Source organism: Cololabis saira, chromosome 5 (assembly GCF_033807715.1).
Source record: "Cololabis saira isolate AMF1-May2022 chromosome 5, fColSai1.1, whole genome shotgun sequence".
Taxonomy (NCBI): domain Eukaryota; kingdom Metazoa; phylum Chordata; class Actinopteri; order Beloniformes; family Belonidae; genus Cololabis; species Cololabis saira.
In genome coordinates this window covers 27,083,864-27,104,230 of record NC_084591.1, presented here as the reverse complement: position 1 = coordinate 27,104,230, position 20,367 = coordinate 27,083,864, and the positions used below count along the sequence as shown (strand labels likewise).

The 20,367-nt window shown below is 39.2% G+C and overlaps 2 protein-coding genes across 2 annotated transcripts; both read left to right on the top strand.

Moving 5' to 3' along the window:
- The first annotated feature begins 5,242 nt into the window (after positions 1–5,242).
- LOC133444680 (voltage-dependent T-type calcium channel subunit alpha-1I-like) lies at positions 5,243–7,332 on the top strand. The gene is made up of 6 exons (XM_061722552.1): positions 5,243–5,384; positions 5,584–5,642; positions 5,953–6,043; positions 6,384–6,475; positions 6,600–6,764; positions 7,117–7,332. The coding sequence occupies exons 3-6, from the start codon at positions 5,962–5,964 to the stop codon at positions 7,186–7,188; spliced, it is 411 nt and encodes a 136-aa protein (XP_061578536.1). The 5' UTR covers positions 5,243–5,384; positions 5,584–5,642; positions 5,953–5,961; the 3' UTR covers positions 7,189–7,332.
- Positions 7,333–10,571: 3,239 nt separating this feature from the next.
- selenoo1 (selenoprotein O1) lies at positions 10,572–19,697 on the top strand. The gene is made up of 9 exons (XM_061721406.1): positions 10,572–11,233; positions 14,921–15,124; positions 15,220–15,397; positions 16,061–16,191; positions 16,320–16,597; positions 16,705–16,873; positions 17,875–18,060; positions 18,260–18,416; positions 18,590–19,697. The coding sequence occupies exons 1-9, from the start codon at positions 10,671–10,673 to the stop codon at positions 18,809–18,811; spliced, it is 2,088 nt and encodes a 695-aa protein (XP_061577390.1). The 5' UTR covers positions 10,572–10,670; the 3' UTR covers positions 18,812–19,697.
- Positions 19,698–20,367: the final 670 nt, after the last annotated feature.

Genomic DNA, 20,367 nt, shown 5'->3' with positions numbered 1-20,367 from the left:
TTTTCAAAATAATATGGGAACATTTAATTGAAGTGGTATTTTTTATTTAGGAAATCATAAAATATACATCAGGAAAGATTTACTGACACCTTTTTCTGATATATGATTCATTTATATTTTTAGCAACATGGTTAATATTTAATTTTAACTTCAGATAATATTTCCATAGACATATATACATAGACGCCTCATCGACCGCTGGGGCGCGAGAAATACGGCCGCCATCTTGGACCGGTCATCCTACCCATACGATAAGACAGAACAGTATTGAAGATGCCAGAGCACTGTGCCGCGTATTCCTGTACAAATCGCCGAACACTTACCACCAGGGATAAAAATAATGAATAAAAAAATAAAATAAAAAATCTAAAAATAAGGCTACACCATGTTGCCAAACTCACCTCTCTTGACCTACAGAAATGGAGCATGAGAAAGAAGCTCTGCAAAGCAGTCCCCTTTCAGGGCTTTTAGCATACTGTATGTGTAAATATGGATTGTTTGTGAGATATATTATTCTCATGGGCAAATATCATATTCATTGTAGTAAGTGGAGGAATAGCAAACCCTCCTTTGATTGTTTTTTAAATGATTTTAAATTATTATTCTTATCCCTAAGAAAAATAGACTCCAACAAAATGGCTAAAAAGATTTGTGACGATATATCTTGTTTTCTGCTTTTTTGATGCATGCCTCAGTCCTTGCTCCTCTTTTTGGCACTTTTGTTTGCCTGATTTTAAATACTCTGATACTTTTATAGTTTGCACTTTATAAAAACCCACCCCAGTCTGGCCTCCGGCAGGGGGGTCCCCCCTTATGATCCAGGTCCTGCTCAAGGTTTCTTCCCTCCTAAATGGGAGTTTTTCCTTGTCACTGTTTATGTAATAATTGCTCGGGGATCATGTTCTGGGTCTCTGGAAAGCGCCTCGAGACAACTTTTGTTGTGTTAGACGCTATATAAATAAAAATGAATTGAATTGAATTAAAAACCCCTGTTTGTCTTTTATTTCAATATATAGTTAATGGTTTTTCTACATAGCTCTATATTTGACAGCATCTCATATTATGTCTAAGTATACTATCATCCTTACGAGAATATGTTTAATTACTGTTCTATGTTGTTTTATTGTGTCCAATAAAGAAGAAAGAAAAAAAAAAGCCACGAATGCCCTCACTTAAACAAGTACCGCAAGTTTACAAACATCTCAGCTTTTACCTATTGCAAATGTTTCTCAAAACATGGTTTCATTTTGAATGATAGATGCTTATGAACATAAATCAACAGGTTTCAACCATCAATTTCTACCATTATCAGTACTTTGGTGACGTTTAGTCAGGGAGCTTCCATAGAAACGTTTGGTTGATATTTCCGCCATTTTGTGAGTGCAGCATTAGTAGTTTGGGTTGAATATTCACCAGTAGATGGATGCACCAGTTCTCCCCTGAGGACTCCATGACTGTTTCCTACAGCGCTTTCAACCGGCTTTCAACGCGAGCGACAGGAAGAAAATAGAAGCAGGGCGTCCCACAAATGTTCAGCTCAAAAAGGCGCGCCGCGTCGCGCTGCGCTGCACAGCCCTGCGTCGCTGCAGACAGTTAGGACAGTCCAATAGAAAATAAAGCAATGGAATTGATTTTGTCGCTGACGCTCGCTCGCATCGCATGCAGTTATGACACGGTGTAACTCCGCCGGCCGGAGCTTCCGCCATTTTTTCGTAGCGGTGTATCGCGTCATTCAGGCAGCCAATCAGCAAAGTGCCTCATTATCATAGCCGCCCGCCCACTCAGAATCCTGCATAGAGAATGAGATTAGAGAATGAGATGATAAAGACATGGTTTAGAGGCTGAATTTCTAATTTATTTAGAAAAAACAATCAAAAGCTTGTTTTTAAGACATTCAATGCCTGTTTAAAATGGGGATTAGATGCCATAATAGGTCCCCTTTAAGTGTGAATATAGTGTAAGAACCTGCTGTTGCCTAATAACACACCATCTTCATCTACTCCAGGTTCTCTGGCTGACTATGTGGCTCGGTTGACCCAGAAACTTCAGTCAGCTGTGCCCATAACCAACAGAAACAACAGTAGGACAAAGGTGTCAAACACACTCCCTATGTTTCTGGGGACCTCTAGTGGTTAAGTGACCCCACTACATCAAAACAGAAACTTGCTCCTCACTGGAAAGGCCCCTTTGAAATATTGGAGTGCCTCGGATCTGATGTAGATTCCCCCCGAGGGATATACCGGATTCATTACCTTCTGGACTAATTTAGCCAGAAAATATATTTACATTTATATATTCAGATATACCAGTACAACAGTTAAAACACTCTTTTGAATGTGTTTATGTGGTTTTACCTTCTTACAGTACGTTTCTTCGGTCTAGGTCATTCCTGGCTCCTGATTGGTTGGTTTAGTCACATGAGGTCAGAAAGAAGGAAGTTGTTGGTTGTCATGGTGATTTCTGATGCCGGGAGTTTCAGTTAAAAGTTCTGTTGGAAAACTAACTTCTCACGTCTGCCTTTTTCTCTCATGAAGAGTATCTGAATACCACCTATAAACCTCACATTACAATAGTACTGCGTTTCAGTTCAACAGAAGAGGTGTTTTTCTCTGGTAAGTGTTTAAATCAATGTTTTGAATCTCTACTCTCATACTATCTTGTGAAACAACGTTTATTACCACGGTTTCTGTCTCTAGACGGATTTCTGTCAGTTGGGGAAATGAGGGGAAAAAAAGAACAAAAAACAAAAACGGTCCAGAAAATGTTTTCTCTAATTCTTTTTTTTTTTACTATTGTTATCTAATCCAATTAGTTAATTTTAAAGGAAACATGCACTTTGTTTACACTCTAATTATGTAAAATATATTTCTTCAGGATCTTTTCTTGAAATTTCTCGTTTTTTTTCAAATTATGTAAGATACTTTTAATATCATTTTACAAAGATAAACCGAAACAAGTATGTTTTTTTTATATTTCACTTTTTTATAGGAAATTTAATGAAAAGCTAAATCTTTCTTATTACATCCGAGAGTGTTTCTTTGTGATTTAAAGATTTTTCCAGTACAATTAAGTGTATTTATTTTTAAAAATTGGCGCGGATATTTACGCCAGTGTGCCGAAAAAGTCAGCACTTCTTTTTTATCTGTTTTACTTTGTCACTATCCTCGTATTCAAAACTGAAATTCTCCGAATAAATATCTTCTATCATCTTTTTTAGCAGTGATATTTTTCCTGCGAAAATATATAATAGTAGTCAACTAATAAAAATAAACGACCGTCTACAAAGAAATAAAATCGGCAAATGCATTCTAGAAAACTAAAAAAATGTCGAAAACTGCTCTATTTGTGGAATAACGATGGATTTGTAGAAGAAATATATTGTAGCGACCCGCTACACGGCCCCTTTAAGAGTGACTGAAGGCGGGACTTCCGGGAGCAGTTATGTTGCTAGGAGACACAGGTTGAACCAGTAGTTTTTGGGTTAACTGGTCAGTTCGGACTGTTGGGGTCTTGAGGATGAGTGCTTTCTGACTTGTGTCTGGCTGAAACTGTCTAATAAACCTGGATCTTGAAAATACCTGACCTTTTCCCTCTGCTGATGTTTCACAACATTACAATATTATCGGATATGCTGCGATTCATGGCAATTATTTATGCCTTCCTTTTTAGTAAATTAACATTTTGTTTTTTTGCGTTGGAAACTTCTCGCGGGCCGCATGAAAACCTCTCTGTGCGGGCCGCACATTTGACACCCCTGGTTTAGATCCAATGAAATCATGTTAGGCATTAAACTGACGCTGTTGTAAACCAATAAAGCTGCTCACAACACTTGTCTGCTCTAACACCATCATTGATTGTTCATGAAACAGTCAGGATGCATTCATCACCTTGGCCAAAGCCTTGCCAAATGCAGTGACATCAGAGCAGCTGGGTCAACTGGATGAAGAAGTGTGAGTTTACCAGGTTGACTCAGATCTAGTGAGAGTACTGCATGAATTGATGTGGACTGGTGGAGTGGGATCTTTGCCATGAAGACACCAGCAGGAGAGATGAGATTCCCCATCTTATCCAAATTGGCTCTTCTCTCATTGTTCACTGGCCCTCTTGTGGAAGGATCATTTAATATTATGGATGACATAATTGAAAATGATAGAGTCATGCTGAACGTTGAGACGTATGAAGGCTTAGCCATTATCAAGTCACACAAATAAATGAAAGAAGGTTTTCTTTCTTCCCCTATAGTGAAGATGCTATGTCCATCTATCCATGGACCTTACTAACTTTTTCTTCTGACTCCTCTCTCCCCTTATTTTCTGTCCAACTCCACACAGTACATGGCTGGTATTGAGAGGCAAAGGATGGAGGTGACTCCTAATGGAGCCGGTCGTGTCTCCCCGGGGCCCCCCAGAGAAGGGAGGGTGCCCTACCTGGATCTGCCTGCCATTTATTTTAATCCTGGCTTCCTGAGAATCTTCAGAACACTCGGACTTGAGGAAGGTACATACAGTACATGCTCCTACACAATTGCACAAGGAAATCGCTTTAGTTACAAAGACCTCTTTGGATGAGAGCTGTTTAATGCATGTTCAGTTTCCGTTCTCAAACTTATCCTTCTTGCCCGTTAACACCAATTATTTGCCAAATGAAAATCATGATTTTTCTTTTAAAGTTGTGCAAATGTATTTTTTTCTGAGGATCTGATTCTGATTCTGAGGATCCAATTTCAAACGTACAAGTCAGCTTTTAGCTTGATCCCAAATTTGTCTCATAATTGCACATTTTTGTTCAATAACATATTATTATGTATATATTTTTAATTTATTTATTTATAATTATTTATTTTTTATTTTTTTATGTGAAGGGGATGGGGGGTTGGGGTTTACAGTGGGGGTCAGGGGTGACAATCGGCTGCTAGTCCAAGACACAGAAAACACAGGGAAACGCACAACGAGCACTTGAAATCTGCAAGAGAAAAAACAGACAGACATGAGAACAGGCAGATACACAAGTAACAACCATCCCAGGTCCCCGGGACCGAATCGAAGCTAGGCTACCGCGATTATCTGTCCCCCAAAACTGTGGAGTGAGTATGTAGGTGAGTGAGCAGATCTGTATGTCTGTGTAGCTGTGTGTGTGTAACAGTCAAAACGATGCTCTACCTGAGAGAGGCCGCAACCCCGCCCCCCAAGAGACCAGGAAGAACCTGGAACCCAGGCCACCAGCAACCCCACAGAGGGCGAGAAGAGGGCGGGAGGAAACCCACCGCCAGCGAGCCCCCCCACCCCATCCCAGATCCAGGCATCCCATCCATCCATCCATCCATCCATCCATCCATCCATCCATCCATCCATCCATCCATCCATCCATCCATCCATCCGTTTTCTGTACATATTTTAATCTGTTAAAAGATTGTGTTGTTCAGGTATTGAAGTGCGGTCTGGAATGCTTGAGCGCTCTGGTTTTCTTCATTTGCATATTTTGTTGTGCAGTGGTGTTCGTGCATGTTTTCAAATGGAGATTATACGTCTAAAGGGGCTAGAATTTCCTGCATTTGTACATTCACACTCCTGTGTTTCTTTTCAGTTCTGCACAGCAAGTATATTCTGGTTCTGCTCGGGACAGTCAGAAGGACAATACCACAGGTAACCACACCCACATCCGCAACGAGGAAGTGGCTTTAAAAGGTTCTGTTTTTCCCAGGAATCTGAGAGTATTTTGGGATGTTAGCTGCGCACAAAATCAATCCACTGAATGTGGACAGGTTGAAAACAAATATTAACTGAACTGTAGCAGTAAAAAGTCATATTTGAAATCTCCAATTACTATGAATGTTGTGTTTTTTGCGGCGCAGCAACTGAGCTGATGTAACCTGCAGCATCAGCAGGACACACCAGTGAACTCTGTTCGGCATGGACAGAAATGTAGGCATTTAACCTTTGCTTTTGCTTCCAGATTGCAAGTATGGCCCTGGAATTTATATACTTTTTTTTCGCCTTGTTTTTCTTCTATGCTGTGATGGGGATGGAACTCTTTGCACAGCTGGGTGAGTCGCACTGCTAACATCACAAACTATTTAATATTTAATGTAAACAATTTAATTGTATCAAAATAGTTTCATTGTTACCGGAATATAACATGCAGTGTAGTTGAATCTAGTTTGTGCTCTTTGCTGATTTATTTTGGCATGTCAACAGAGAAAAAAGGTTAAATCACCATCTACCATATTTCGTAATTATATATATTTTTTTACACCTCCCCTGCATGTGTGTGTTAAGTGTACTGCTACTGAACAAAGTGAGTTTCCCCATTGAGGGAGAAATAAAGGATTATTTTATCTTATCTTATCTTATCTTATCTCCTTTGTTTGCCTCTGTGTTGATCAGGTTGCCCTCCCAGCAGCTTTAAGAACTTTGGCTCTTCGTTTTTCACCCTCTGCGAAGTCTTTACTGGAAATAATTGGATTAAGATCTTAACGGTGGGAGAGCACTTGCTTTTACACATGCATCTGATGACCAAACAGCTGGATTGTGCCTGTTGTTCTAAGTCACATCACACCTGCCAGCTACCGAATGCACAACATCTCTCTCTGTGGCTTACAGGACATACAGGGGATAGGTCGACCTGGTGACGCCTGCTCTCCTTACCTGGCCTGGGTGGCACCTCTTTATTTTATCTCGTTTGTCACCTGTGCATGGTTCCTGCTGCTAACCGTCATAGGTATAGTGTTGGCAATCTCCGAACTGGCGCTGCAGGACAGTCTTCAGGTAAAGCTGTAACTAATGTGAGAACATGTGACACCTTGTGTTTGTCTTTGAAAATCATTATCTTCTTATGAATACAAGTAAATTCACATCACATTTTCAGATGTTTTTTATAATTAGTGCTGAATTTAACAAATCAAAGCATTCTTACTTCGGGATTCTTCTGTTGGACAGTTTCAGAGCAAAAATTAAATGATGTCTCATCAAGAACATTGTATAATCCTTTAAATTATTCACTTCAGAAGAAAAGTGTTAATAGATAAATTATAGGGATGCTACGAGTAAGAGGTTTTGTTTCAACTTTTTGACATAAATACTGATACTTAGAGAACAACCTCTAATGTCTCTCTCACAGGAGTACAGACAGTGGTCATCTCCTTCTGTGGAGGGAACTGAAGCAGTATCTCCAACCACGGCCACTGACTAAAGATGTCATCAGTCCTCAGCAATCAAGAGAGTATATAAGCTCCACTCTCCAGCACACTCACTGCCAGATCGTCTCATAGCCGTCCCCATGCAAGACCTTCCAGCGTCCTCTGTCTTGACTTCCCGTTGCCGACCCTGCCTGTTATCGGACTCTGCCTTGTCTTGTTACAAAAGATCTTGTATTTATAATGTACATAGTTTGCTGTTTCCGTATTTTTTTTCTTTTTCATGCTAAATTGTCTTTTTCTGTTTTATATTATGCATTTCTATATTGTGTTTATGAGTTAGCTACTACTACTGCTGCTGTTACTGCTGTTGTTATTGTTTTTATGTTTGTTTTATAAAGGGGAAGCATTTTCATAAGCCTTTTTGGCTCTACCTCTCCAGCACAATGCTTAATTTGACCATTTTACTGTTTATACAGGTTCTGTTTTATGTGTAAATAAGCTAAACTAAACTAAACTGTAATGCCGGTGTCTGTATCAATTTGAAAATGTTATGTTTTATTATAAATTGTTATTTTATATTGATTTCTTTATTACTCTTATATTTTGGATTATTTGTTATTATTGTTACTTACTGTTATTGTTGGATATTTGATCATATATTGTTGTATTATTTCATTTGTTATATCATAAGTGTGTTTGTTTATCTATTATTAGTATTTTATCCTTTGTTATTACTATTATTATTCTTAGATATTTGATGCGTACATATATTGTATGTACATATATTGTTGTATTTGCTCATGACTATTTAGAATTAAAAGTCAGTTTGAGTGTGCATGAATGGTCTCCCTGTGTCAGCCATGTGACATCGGGCAACTTGCCCATGATGTGTTAAACTTTTCACCTTTTATGTCACCCAATATCAGCTGAAATAGCCTAGAGACCCCATGACTCTACAGAAAAAAAGCAAATAAATAGATGTACTATTTCAGTTAGCCACAAGAGAGGGATAGAGTCCTACATAAAGCTGTCTACTTCTCAGGGACAGGGCCGATAACGTCCGTGTTATGTAATCATTAAATTATTATTTTTGTACTATTTTACTGGCTTTTTTTTTACTGCACTTTATGGTTTCATGTGTCATTTAGAATATGCAAATATATTTTCTCATAATCATAAAAAGAAATAGATCCAGAGAACAATTGATAACTATCTGTATTCAGATAGGATATGATAAGATTATCCTTTATTTCTCCCTCAATGGGGAAATTCACTTTGTGGAGCAGCAGTACACTTAACACACACACACGCAGGGAGGGGTAAAAAGAGTAAAAAATATATAATTACGAAATATAAACAGTATCTACATTGGAGTGAAAAATAAAAGTAATGCAGAAAGGGAAAGAAAGAAAAACAGTGCAAAAAAAGTAGGTAGGGTGTTTAGGCCTATGAGGTAGACAGATTAAATTGTCCATTACTCCTGTGATCAGGCCTGGTTGTGGAGTCTGATGGCAGCGGGGAGGAAGGACCTGCGATGCCTCTTAGTGACGCATCTCAGGTGACGAAGCCGGTCGCTGATGGAGCTCTGGGCTCTGACAGTCTCATGAAGGGGATGGGAGACGTTCTCCATGATGGATGACACCATCCTCCTCTCCCCTACCACCTCCACAGGATGGAGAGTGCAGTCCAGGACAGAGCCGGCTCTCCTCACCACTTTGTCCAGTCTCTTCTCTATGCTGCTGTGATGCTGCTGCTCCAGCAGACCACCCCATAAAAGATGGCCGACACCACCACAGAGTCATTGAAGGTCCTCAGGAGGCCGTCCCTCACTCCGAAGGACCTCAGTCTGGCAGCAGGTGGAATTGGCTTTGACCTTTCTTGTACAGAACCTGGGTGTTTACAGTCCAGGGGCCTCATTTATAAAGCTTGCGTGGGCACAAAACAGGGCTTGAAAGATGCGCACACCACCTTCTACGCAAAGGTTGGGATTTTTTTTAAAAATGAACGGGAAAATGTGCGTATCTTTACACAAACCTTGATCCTAGCGCACGAACATTTTGAAGATATGGGGAACTGGCGACGCAGACGGTGAGGTGGTGAAATGAAGCCAGACTCATGTCATACTTTTAATGTCATCACATATCAGACTTATAATATAATAGCGCTGATCGTGTCCCTCTGTGTTTGGCGCACGGCTCGTCAGCGCCGATAGGCAGCAGCGGTCGATGAGGCGTTTATGTATATATGTCGATGTATATATGTCTATGAATATATGTATATGTATATATGTCTACGAATATATATATATGTATATATGTCTATGAATATATGTATATGTATATATGTCTACGAATATATATATATGTATATATGTCTATGAATATATGTATATGTATATATGTCTATGTATATATGTCTACGAATATATGTCTATGAATATATGTATATGTATATATGTCTATGTATATATGTCTATGAATATATGTATATGTATATATGTCTACGAATATATATATATATGTATATATGTCTATGTATATATGTCTACGAATATATGTCTATGAATATATATATATGTATATATGTCTATGTATATATGTCTATGAATATCTCAGCTAACATAGTTCCCCACATAGACATACTGTATATACATACAGTTTTTATTTTTGCCTACTTAGAAAATTAAATATATATATATATATATATATATATATATATATATATATATATATATATATATATATATATATATATATATATATATATATAAATAAGAAACTTTATTGATCCCACATAGGAGTAATTCATGTTCTATCAGCTGTAGAGAACAAGGTAGTGCCGAAAAACAATATATATCCCCCCTCACAAAAATAAGACAAATAGAGAACAAAATAACTTATTTGAACCATTTTTCAGATTTCTTCAGTTATTATTGTCTGAAAAATGGTTCAAATAAGTTATTTTGTTACTTGAAAAAAATTTAAATATGTTTTGTTGATGAGAAAATATGTTTCTCTATTCTTATTTTTGTGAGGGGATATATATATATATATATATATATATATATATATATATATATATATATATATATATATATATATAGTTTCTCGGCACTACCTTGTTCTCTATAGCTGATATAACATGAATTACTCCTATGTGGGATCAATAAAGTGCTTATTTTTTCCATCTGAGAAAATTAAATGTATTATATTTGGTGCCTAACTGTTTCCCAAGTATATAAGTGCATGTGTGAATGAATGAATTTCTTTGTAGAAAGGCGCTTTATGAAAATAAGTCCATTTACTTGTATTAGTTTACAGTGCAGTCTTGCCACATCCAATATGGCGGCGACGTTGACGTATCGCAGTAGCTCCATGGAAGGAGCTGTCTATGGTTCCCCATGTGCTGCTTGCCTCCAGTCGGACACATATTGCTGTAACACCAGGCGGTGTGGCGCAAACATCCGCTCACGCTTCCCGGATTATAGAACCCGATTAGAGCCTAAAGCAAGCACCAGGCCGATGGCCCGGTTCGGATGGCTTATCTAGGCCGCCGTCTGGCTTTGTCACGGTTCTGTCCCCGGAGCCTGCTCTGGCCCAGACTCCTCTGCACTGCCGGGACCAGGATCATGGACGGCATGGGTCTGCGGGTGAGCCGCTCCCCGCTGGAGCAGCTGGACTTTGACAACGTGGTTCTGCAGAGACTCCCGCTGGACCCGTCCTCCGAGCCGGGGGTCCGGCAGGTGAAGGGGTTCTGCTTCTCCGCGGTGACGCCGCAGCCGCTCACCCGGCCCCGGTTCGTGTCGGTGTCCGGGGCGGCGCTGGCGCTGCTGGGGCTGCAGGGGGAGCAGGTGCTGCAGGACTCGCTGGGGCCGGACTACCTGAGCGGATCCCGGGTCATGCCCGGCTCCCGGCCCGCCGCGCACTGCTACTGCGGACACCAGTTCGGGCAGTTCGCCGGCCAGCTGGGGGACGGGGCCGCCTGCTACCTGGGGGAGGTGAAGGTGCCGGCCGGACAGGACCCGGAGCTGCTCCGGGAGAACCCCAGCGGCCGCTGGGAGGTCCAGGTGAAGGGAGCCGGACTCACCCCCTACTCCAGGTGACTCTCTAGAGCAGGGCTGGGGATCCAGTCAAATGTCAAGAATCGATTCCGATTCTTAAGATTCAGAATCGATTATCAAGATTTGATTCGATTCGATTCCGATATTGATTTTGGTTAGTGTTATTAAAACTGTTTTTTGAGCTGTTGCATGAATTATATGACTGTAGGTATGCAACATATTAATACTAAAATTATATTTAGTGATGCACCGAAATGAAAATTTGTGGCCGAAACAGAAACCGAAAATAATAATAAACACTTGGCCGAATACCGAACAATACCGAACATGGTTCTTCGCAGTTTTTCATTTATTTTGCCATTTTTTTCACCATTGCATAAATCAAATAAATTTGATTTAGGCATGCTTTTAAAAGAAAAAAAATCTTTTACAAAATTACAAGGTAGAAAACATTTGTTGAACATAAAAAACTGAAATGTTTTAATTTCCCAGCATTTCTTAAATATTCCAGCAGACATTATACCAGCAAAGAACAATAACTTAAAATAAATAAATTAGCAAAATATATTTTTTGGCCATCTTTGAGCTTACGTTAGGATTAACTGACTGAACATTGTAACATAGGCCTTAAAACAATAAAAATGCATTAAAGCGCTCAGGGTTTTTTATCATTTCAAATGATAAATCAAACTTGTAGTGCTGAAAGACTTTGCAGATGTGCCCCCTCTAGATATTTGAGCAGAACATTCATTGCAAACAGCCATTCTTGTATTATTCTTTGCCACTCTAAAATACTTCCACACCGCTGACATGTTTGCACCGCACCACTTCACTCCACGCTCTTTTATCTGTTTGATTTCGTCATCTAAACGCACCTGTAATAGATTGATTTATGTTGTTTTGGTTCCACCTGCTGGTGAATGTTAGGTAAAATTCTTATGTGGTTAGTTTTTGGTTGGTGAACGATTTATGTGGTGCGCAACAGTTACGGAGCGGCCAGTCTATTTCCTTATATTACAACGCCGTTATTAATTGTTCGTTTTTTTTCCCACTTATTCCACCGAACACCGAAAGTGTGTTTTTGCCATTTTCGGCCGAACAATTTTGGTTACCTAACAATCGGTGCATCACTAATTATATTGAGATTAGGGCTGGGCGATATATCGAGAGTTTAATATATATCGATATATTTTCAAACGCGATATGGTACGAGACAATATCGTTTATATCGATTTAAAAAAAAAAAAAAAATAAATACATTTATGATTTTGATATAGCTTATTTTGTGACAAATTGACTTGAATGTGTTATTTAGATTTGCACAAATGTTTTGTTATTTGCACAACTGTCAACCTCAGTGGAAAAGTCTGCTTGTTACTGTCTACATTGTGTTAATTGCACAGTGTATTTGAATTTAATTGTTATGCAGGAAAGGGATATTTGTTTTATTTTATTCAAGAAGCATTTTTATTCTATATATGCAGGCAGTTTATTTTTATTTCATTTGTTTTATACATTTTGATATTGTGCACACCTCTGTTAATAAAGGTACCTGTGTGACCTTTGGCACGAGGCTTTGTATTAAAACTGACTGTTTTTTTAAGGGTTTGCCTCAGAAAAAAATGAAGCTAACAGAGAAGCTATGCTATAATGCTTTGGGGGAAACCCCAATTATGGCACAGAAAAAATATCGATATATATATCGAGTATCGCCATTTAGCTAGAAAATATCGAGATATGACTTTTGGTCCATATCGCCCAGCCCTAATTGAGATACAGCAGCTAATGATGCTGTAAGGACCAATCAGCTCCCAGAATGCTGATAGAACTGCTTTCAGAAACATCATGTTGGTCAGAATTACCAAACAGATCCAGGGCAGCAAACAGAGACGGATGAAATCGGTTTTATTTTTTTCCCACATTCCGTTTTTATTTGTTCCATTTTCGGTCTATTTTGGTTTTAAATTTTTGAGCATTTGGTTTTTAGCTTTTTTTGCAAATGTAACCCCAAGACAGTATATAAAGTAATGAGATATAGACAATTTATGCAATTATAACCTAACACTTTAATGTGTTCATACCTTTAAACATATTTAAAGGCAAAAACATGGCACCAGTTATTCTCGTGTCCAACAAAACATTCCTTTTTTGGGGATAAATAAAGAAATAACCAAAAGTTGTAATGTAATGATGAAAAAAAATACATAAATAAATAAAAGGGGGGAAAAAAACCCCAAAAAAGAAAAATCGATCTTTAGACACATGAATCGATTTTTAGGAATTAATATGAGAATCGATTTAGAATTGGGAAATCGATTTTTTCAACACAGGCCTATTTTAGAGCAGTGGTTCCCAACCTTTTTTTCCTTGGAGCCCCCCCTACTTGTGTCTAAGACCACCCAGGCCTCCCGACCCGTACATACTAGCACCAAAAGAGTAAAGTGATTCGTTACGAATCTTTAATTGAAAAAAATAACATTAATTATGTTTTTTTGATACATTTCTCTTTGGTTTACCCTGTATACAGATGACTTTGTTTTTCTCGCCTTCATTTTGTGTCACCAATGTATAAAATACACAAAAAATAATTGCAAGGACATAAAATAATTTCTCAAAAATGTCTCTTAATATGAGAGCAAAAAAAAAAAAAAAAAATTCCTTCGGAGTAGTAGTATGATTAAATGTTGAATAATGATATAATAAAAAGTTTTTAAGTTTGTATCCTGCTAAATAATTTAGAAATATATTTTGGTCATTTTAAAATACTAAGTGGGTTTATACAGACTTGGATTACAGTATTCCATTAGGTGTGTTATTATGATTTTTTTTTTTTTAATTGAACATGCGCAAATATAATTTTTACAACTGCATAATTTCAAAGCAGACAACGTTTCGCGCCCCCCCCAGAGATCTCTGGCGCCCCCCAGGGGGGGCCCGGACCCCAGGTTGGGAGACACTGTTTTAGAGGATCGGGTTGTTTTGTTACATTTACCGGGGAAATCTATCTAGGCAAGGCGGGTTTATTTGTAGAGCACAATTCAACACTATGTAATTCAAAGTGCTTTACAGCAACATTAAAAGCGGCAAGAAACAATTAAAACATAAATAACAAATAAAATAAGATCCTGCTAGCCCAAAATAAATTTTTGAGAATGGTTACTTTTGCCAAAAAAACTGAATCTTCTATTTCTCTTTTTAGAAAATTGAATTTGTTATCTGTCAATGTGAACACCTATCAAACCTGTGTGTTTATGTATAGGTATGTACAGGACTGTCTCAGAAAATTAGAATATTGTGATTTTCTGTAATGCAAATACAAAAACAAAAATGTCATACATTCTGGATCCATTACAAATCAACTGAAATATTGCAAGCCTTTTAATATTTTAATATTGCTGATCATGGCTTACAGCTTAAGAAAACTCAAATATCCTATCTAAAAAAATAGAATATTCTGGGAATCTTAATCTTAAGGTCAAGGGTTAGGGTTAGGGTTAGGGCTGCTAAGGGTGGCCCAACCAGTTATTAGGTTTAGGGGGCAATCACTTTTTCACACAGGGCCATGTAGGTTTGTGCATGCATTTTGTGTTTTACTTGTGTTATCTTTGTCTAATGTTTAAATTTGTTTGATGATCTGAAAGATTTAAGTGTGACAAACATGCAAAAAAATAAGAAATCAGGAAGGGGGCAAACACTTTTTCACACAACTGTATTTACTCCCACAGACAAGCTGATGGCCGCAAGGTTTTGCGCTCCAGTATAAGAGAGTTCCTGTGCAGTGAGGCGATGTTCTTCCTGGGAATCCCCACCACCAGAGCCGGCTCTGTGGTTACCTCCGACAGCAGGGTCGTCCGAGACATCCACTACAGTGGACACCCTCGCCACGAGAGATGCTCGGTGGTGCTTCGCATTGCCCCCACTTTCCTCAGGTAGGAACAGTCGCTGCCACTTCCATCCGTCACTGATATCTAAGCTTCTCAGAGCATCATCAAATGAGGTGTTTTGATCTGCTGTGCCTGTGCAGGTTTGGATCCTTCGAGATCTTCAAGCCGGCTGACGAGTTCACCGGCCGCCAGGGTCCCAGCTACGGACACGAGGAAATCCGAGGCCAGATGATGGATTATGTCATTGAGATGTTCTACCCTGAGATCCAGCAGAACTACCCGGACCGGGTTGAGAGGAACGTGGCTTTCTTCAGGGAGGTCAGAGGCCGTGATCTCCACACTCGCACTTGTTGTAAAAACACATACATAGTCTGATATCCTGACATCGGTGCTGCTCAGACATGTTTTGGATATTTGGAAGATAGGACACCATGCTGTCCTCTAGGGCTGGGTATCGATTCAAATGTCAAGAATCGATTTGATTCCGATTCTTAATATTCAGAATCAATTATCATGATTCGATTCGATATTGATTTGGCTTAGTGTTATTTAAAATGTTTTTTGAGCTGTTGCCTGAATTATATGACTGTAAAATAACTAGTGAAATAATAATTTCACTATAATTATTGTGAAATAACTAAGAAATAAATAACTCAAACAGGCCTTTCAATATCCATTTAAAGTGCAAAAAAGAAAGAAATTTTAACAGTTCATGCAGTAAACAAATCATTTTAGCTTATGTAATTTATTCTGTCACCACACATATTGCCATGAAGCACCTGGCATTTTTCAGAAGTGTCATGACAAACTGTGTGTCCGACTACTGGGATTAAAGTTCACCTGGCAAAAATTATGGAAGAAAAAAAAAATCGATCTTTAGACATAAGAATCGATTTTTAGGAATAAATATGAGAATCGATTTAGAATCGGAAAAATCGATTTTTTTCAACACAGCCTACTGTCCTCTCTCCTTATATACAGGTGATGCATCGAACTGCTCGACTCGTGGCCCAGTGGCAGTGTGTGGGGTTTTGTCATGGAGTGCTTAACACAGACAACATGAGCATTTTGGGACTCACGATGGACTATGGTCCATACGGTTTCATGGACAGGTTAGACTTGATTTGACTTATATTCTTTTAATGAAACTCAATAGGAATCACACTTGTTTAAAAGGACACTTTAGCATTATTCGTAATGACACAGCACATTGGTATGAATTTTTCCTCGCCCTTTTCAGGTTTGATCCAGATTTCATTTGCAACGCATCGGACAATTCCGGCCGATATTCCTACCAGGCCCAGCCAGCTATCTGCAGGTGGAATCTGCTGAAGCTAGCGGAGGCTCTGGCTCCAGAGTTACCGCCGGAGCGGGCCGAGGCCGTTATGGATGAGTACCTGGATCTGTTCAACCGCTTCTACCTGGAGAACATGAGGAAGAAGCTGGGCTTGCTGAAGAAGGAGGAGCCCGAGGATGAGATGCTAATCACTGATCTGCTGCAGACAATGCACAACACAGGTGCTGTTGGAGTGTGTGATCATCGTTCAGCACCGCCTTGCAAGAGAAAAAGACATGAAATTCTTTCAACCAAAGCTGATGCAGCGTCTTGTGTTCCTCCCATGCAGGTGCTGACTTCACTAACACCTTCCGCAGCTTGAGTCAGATTTCCTGTCACATGGAGGAAGACGCTGAAGGAGAGGACCAACTTGTCAAGAAAGCCGCAGATCTCCTTCTTGAAGAGTGTGCATCCTTAGAGGAGCTCAAGGCTGCCAACAAACCCACTATGGACCCACGGTGAGCTGAGACTCGTCATTTAGTGCAAAAACTTTATTTTATCAATTACTGTTGTCATTACAAATATGAAATGTGACTAAAGTAGTCACATTTCATTGTAGTGGCAGTACAACATCTGCCAAAAAAATAAATAAAAATAAAATAGAGCTACCACTGTTGGAATATTCAGCTGTTTTTGTTTAGTATGAAAAAAACAAATCACAGATATGACACACTGGATGTCACAGTGTTACATCCTGTGTTTTAAAAATGCTTCAAAAACAATAACATTTCGTAATTAATAGCAAGTAACTTTTCAGATCAAGTAGAGGAAGCTGTTTTGCAATGATGAATAACTAAAAACCACAGTTTAACTGTTGTATCTATTATGACTCTATGTTCAAAAGTGTTTAACTTCTGCCTTATTTGATGTTATACAAGTTAATGCCACTGGGTGTCGCTGTTGCAACAGGTGACGCAAACACCATTGGGACGCAGCGCTGCAGCCCAACCGGTGTATTGAGAGGCATTGATAACTTGGAATACCACTTTAATTAGATGTCAATATATAGTAATATTGATATGCTCTTAAAGTGTGTTATTTATTTTAAACAGAACCCTTTGCTCTGTTTTTGATTATGAGTTCATAGACGGGGTGGGGTTTTGAATACAGCCCAATTGTTTTAAATTTTTCAAGATTACATTTTTAGTTACATGATAATAAATACTGCTTAGAGTGATTGTTAAATAATATCTTTTAAAGTGTATTGTTTAATCTAATTCATATAAATTAATATTCCTTATGGGTGTTTAGGTTATAAATAAAGGGATATGAATTTTGTTCAACAAAGAGTCAAAACTTTGTCTATGGAGGAGCACCTGCTTGTTTGAGTGCATTTAATTAGCAATACTTGATCATTACTTTTGATTTCAATTTATTTCTATTTCTTTCAGCATCTTTCAGTTCCACCATTTTGTGCATTGCTATCACTCATCATGACTTTTTTGTTTTATGTCAACAGTGAGCTGGCGATGCTGCTGTCTATGGCTCAGAGCAACCCGTCGCTGTTCCAGATGATCTCAGACAGGGTGACGATAGCAAGGCAGTTGGACAAACTCAGCAAGCTGAAAGACCTGATGGAGACCAGTCAGGAGCAGCTGAAAAGCAAACAGGCTGAGGAGTGGTCGTCCTGGATCACACGCTACAGGTGGGCCACTAACAGAAGAAATGGCCTGTAGGGAAAGTAGCAGCATGGACTGAACTTTTTTCGTGTGTGTGTGTGTTGGAAGTGGGTTGAAGCGTGACTGATAAAAGGGGCAGACGGAGAGAAAGGAGAGGAAACGATGTGTTGTCGGTTATTGTTCCATTACTTGAACTCTGGGTGTTTTGCATTATCACTGCCGCAGGAAACGCCTGGCTCTTGAAGTGGAGGGTCAGGCTGATGTGCAGGCTGTGCAGGAGGAGCGGGTGAGGGTGATGGACGGCACCAACCCTCGCATGGTGCTCAGGAACTACATCGCTCAGAATGCTATAGAAGCTGCAGAGAGTGGGGACTTCTCTGAGGTCAGTCTCTGCAGTTAGAAACTTTAATTTATAACTTACTGTAATCTGAAGCAAAGTCCGTTTTCTTTAAGTTACCCTGTTGTGGGGAAGTGTTTTCTTTTTTGCTCTCTTCAGCTTCAGGTTTTCCCTTTCATGTTGGCCTCCTCTGACTCCCTTACTGTTCTGTGCTGCAGGTCCAAAGGGTCCTCAAGGTTCTGGAGAAGCCTTTCTCCTCTCAGCCGGGCCTGGAGCTTCCTGCCTGGGTGGGCGCAGGGGGGTCCATTGCACAAGGAGAGCGGGATGAAGGAGAAGAGCAGCAGCAAGAAGCTTCCACATCCACGGCCAGGGACCCTGTTCCCTACGACAGCAAGCCCCCGGCTTGGGCACGGGAAATCTGTGTGACATGATCTTCGTAATCGCTTCCACGGTCGTTGCTGTCCTGCCCACAAAACAGAAGTTGGACTAGAATCCTCCCATTTCTTATTTGCTGTTCAACTTTCTGTTGAACTTGGCAGGAAGCATCACGGAAGGAAGCACGAAGAGCAGCACTTCATAGGCCAGCGAGGTGACACTAAGCAGACGGTAGAGCTGAGTGGATATTTCTTTCACTGCTTCAGGTGTAACTTTTAAACAAGATTGTATGTGTGCTCACTGAGGATGTTTTAAATACAAGAAGATGTTTAGTGAAAGGAAAAAAAGAATCCAATACTGCTCAATAACAGTTTATGCAATGGATCTTAAGCCAGTTTTCGTTTCCTTTTTTTTTTTTTTTTTTTTAATTTCACAGAAACAAACCTCATCTCACCTTCTGCTTTGTGTCACTTCAGCTGTTAATGAAGAGTCAGGCAACAAGTCCTGCAAGACCCGTCTGACTCTGAGAAACTGTGTTGTGACTCCAAACATATACCAAATAATATAACAATCCTGTGAGAGAGAATTTTAATTTTATGCATTTTGTGTGAAATAGAGTGATTTACTTTTGATTAAAAAAAAAAAAAGAAAAAGCTGCAAATCATAAACACGCACTATTTTGATAGATGGCATTGACTGTCTTTGCACTACTTTAAACATAGAGCTGCACCCATGACTCACTCTTCTGTTACCTAAATGTTCAATCACCTAGTTGAGAGAAAGGAAAAGATTTGAGGGCTGTATTTCATGTGAGGGGGCTTATCGAGGTTTGAGCCAAAACCGAGGAATTTTGAAAGAAATCCTCTTAATGCCATGGGCCAGGACCACTCTGGGGTTTGGCAGACTCTTAGAAATATGCAAGAGTTGATAAATGGAAATGCTTTGAGATTATATTGAATTTGTGTCCTTTCTTTGGTGATTGTATGACTCAGCTCCTCCATGTTTGTAGCCTTAACCTTTTACATTAAATCGAGCTGTTAATATACGTAGTGTCCTTTTTAATTCAGATGAATGTCTACAGCAGCTGAATACATGTACTAATGCATTACTCTGTCAATGCCAGTCCTTGAATATCTTTTAATACACAGAAGGAGGCAAATGTGTTGCGATTATCATTATTATTATTATTATTATCTTAACATTTCTAGTTTGTGACTCAGCAGGGTTTTTTTCTGCTTCCTGGATTCATATTGGGTGAATAACCTCTAAAGGCACATATTTGTATGCTTTGGTTATGCCTTTAGGGATGTAAATAAGACTTGTCCCAGCAAGCCCTACATTTTTCACCCTCCTTTTACTCAAAGGCTGCACCGAGGAATCTACTCTACTGTCAGCTTACATTGCTGTTTTTGTTATTTCTTTAAGCGTAAAACTCGTGCTTTCCTACGACGGAGTATTAGGGCCAAACTAAGACAAAAAAATTGGAAATTACGAGAATAAAGTCATAATATAATGAGAATAAAGTCGTAATGTTGCGAGAATAAAGTCGTAATAGAATAAAGTCGTAATATTACGAGAATAAAGTCGTAACATTACGAGAATAAAGTAACGTTGTGAGAAT

Excerpts from the sequence above, each read along its gene's own strand:
- LOC133444680 (XM_061722552.1), top strand. The coding sequence starts at position 5,962 with ATGGCCCTGGAATTTATATACTTTTTTTTCGCCTTGTTTTTCTTCTAT. Across the intron at positions 6,476-6,599 it reads ATTGGATTAAGATCTTAACG|GACATACAGGGGATAGGTCG; the intron begins GTGGGAGAGCAC and ends TGTGGCTTACAG. Across the intron at positions 6,765-7,116 it reads CGCTGCAGGACAGTCTTCAG|GAGTACAGACAGTGGTCATC; the intron begins GTAAAGCTGTAA and ends TCTCTCTCACAG.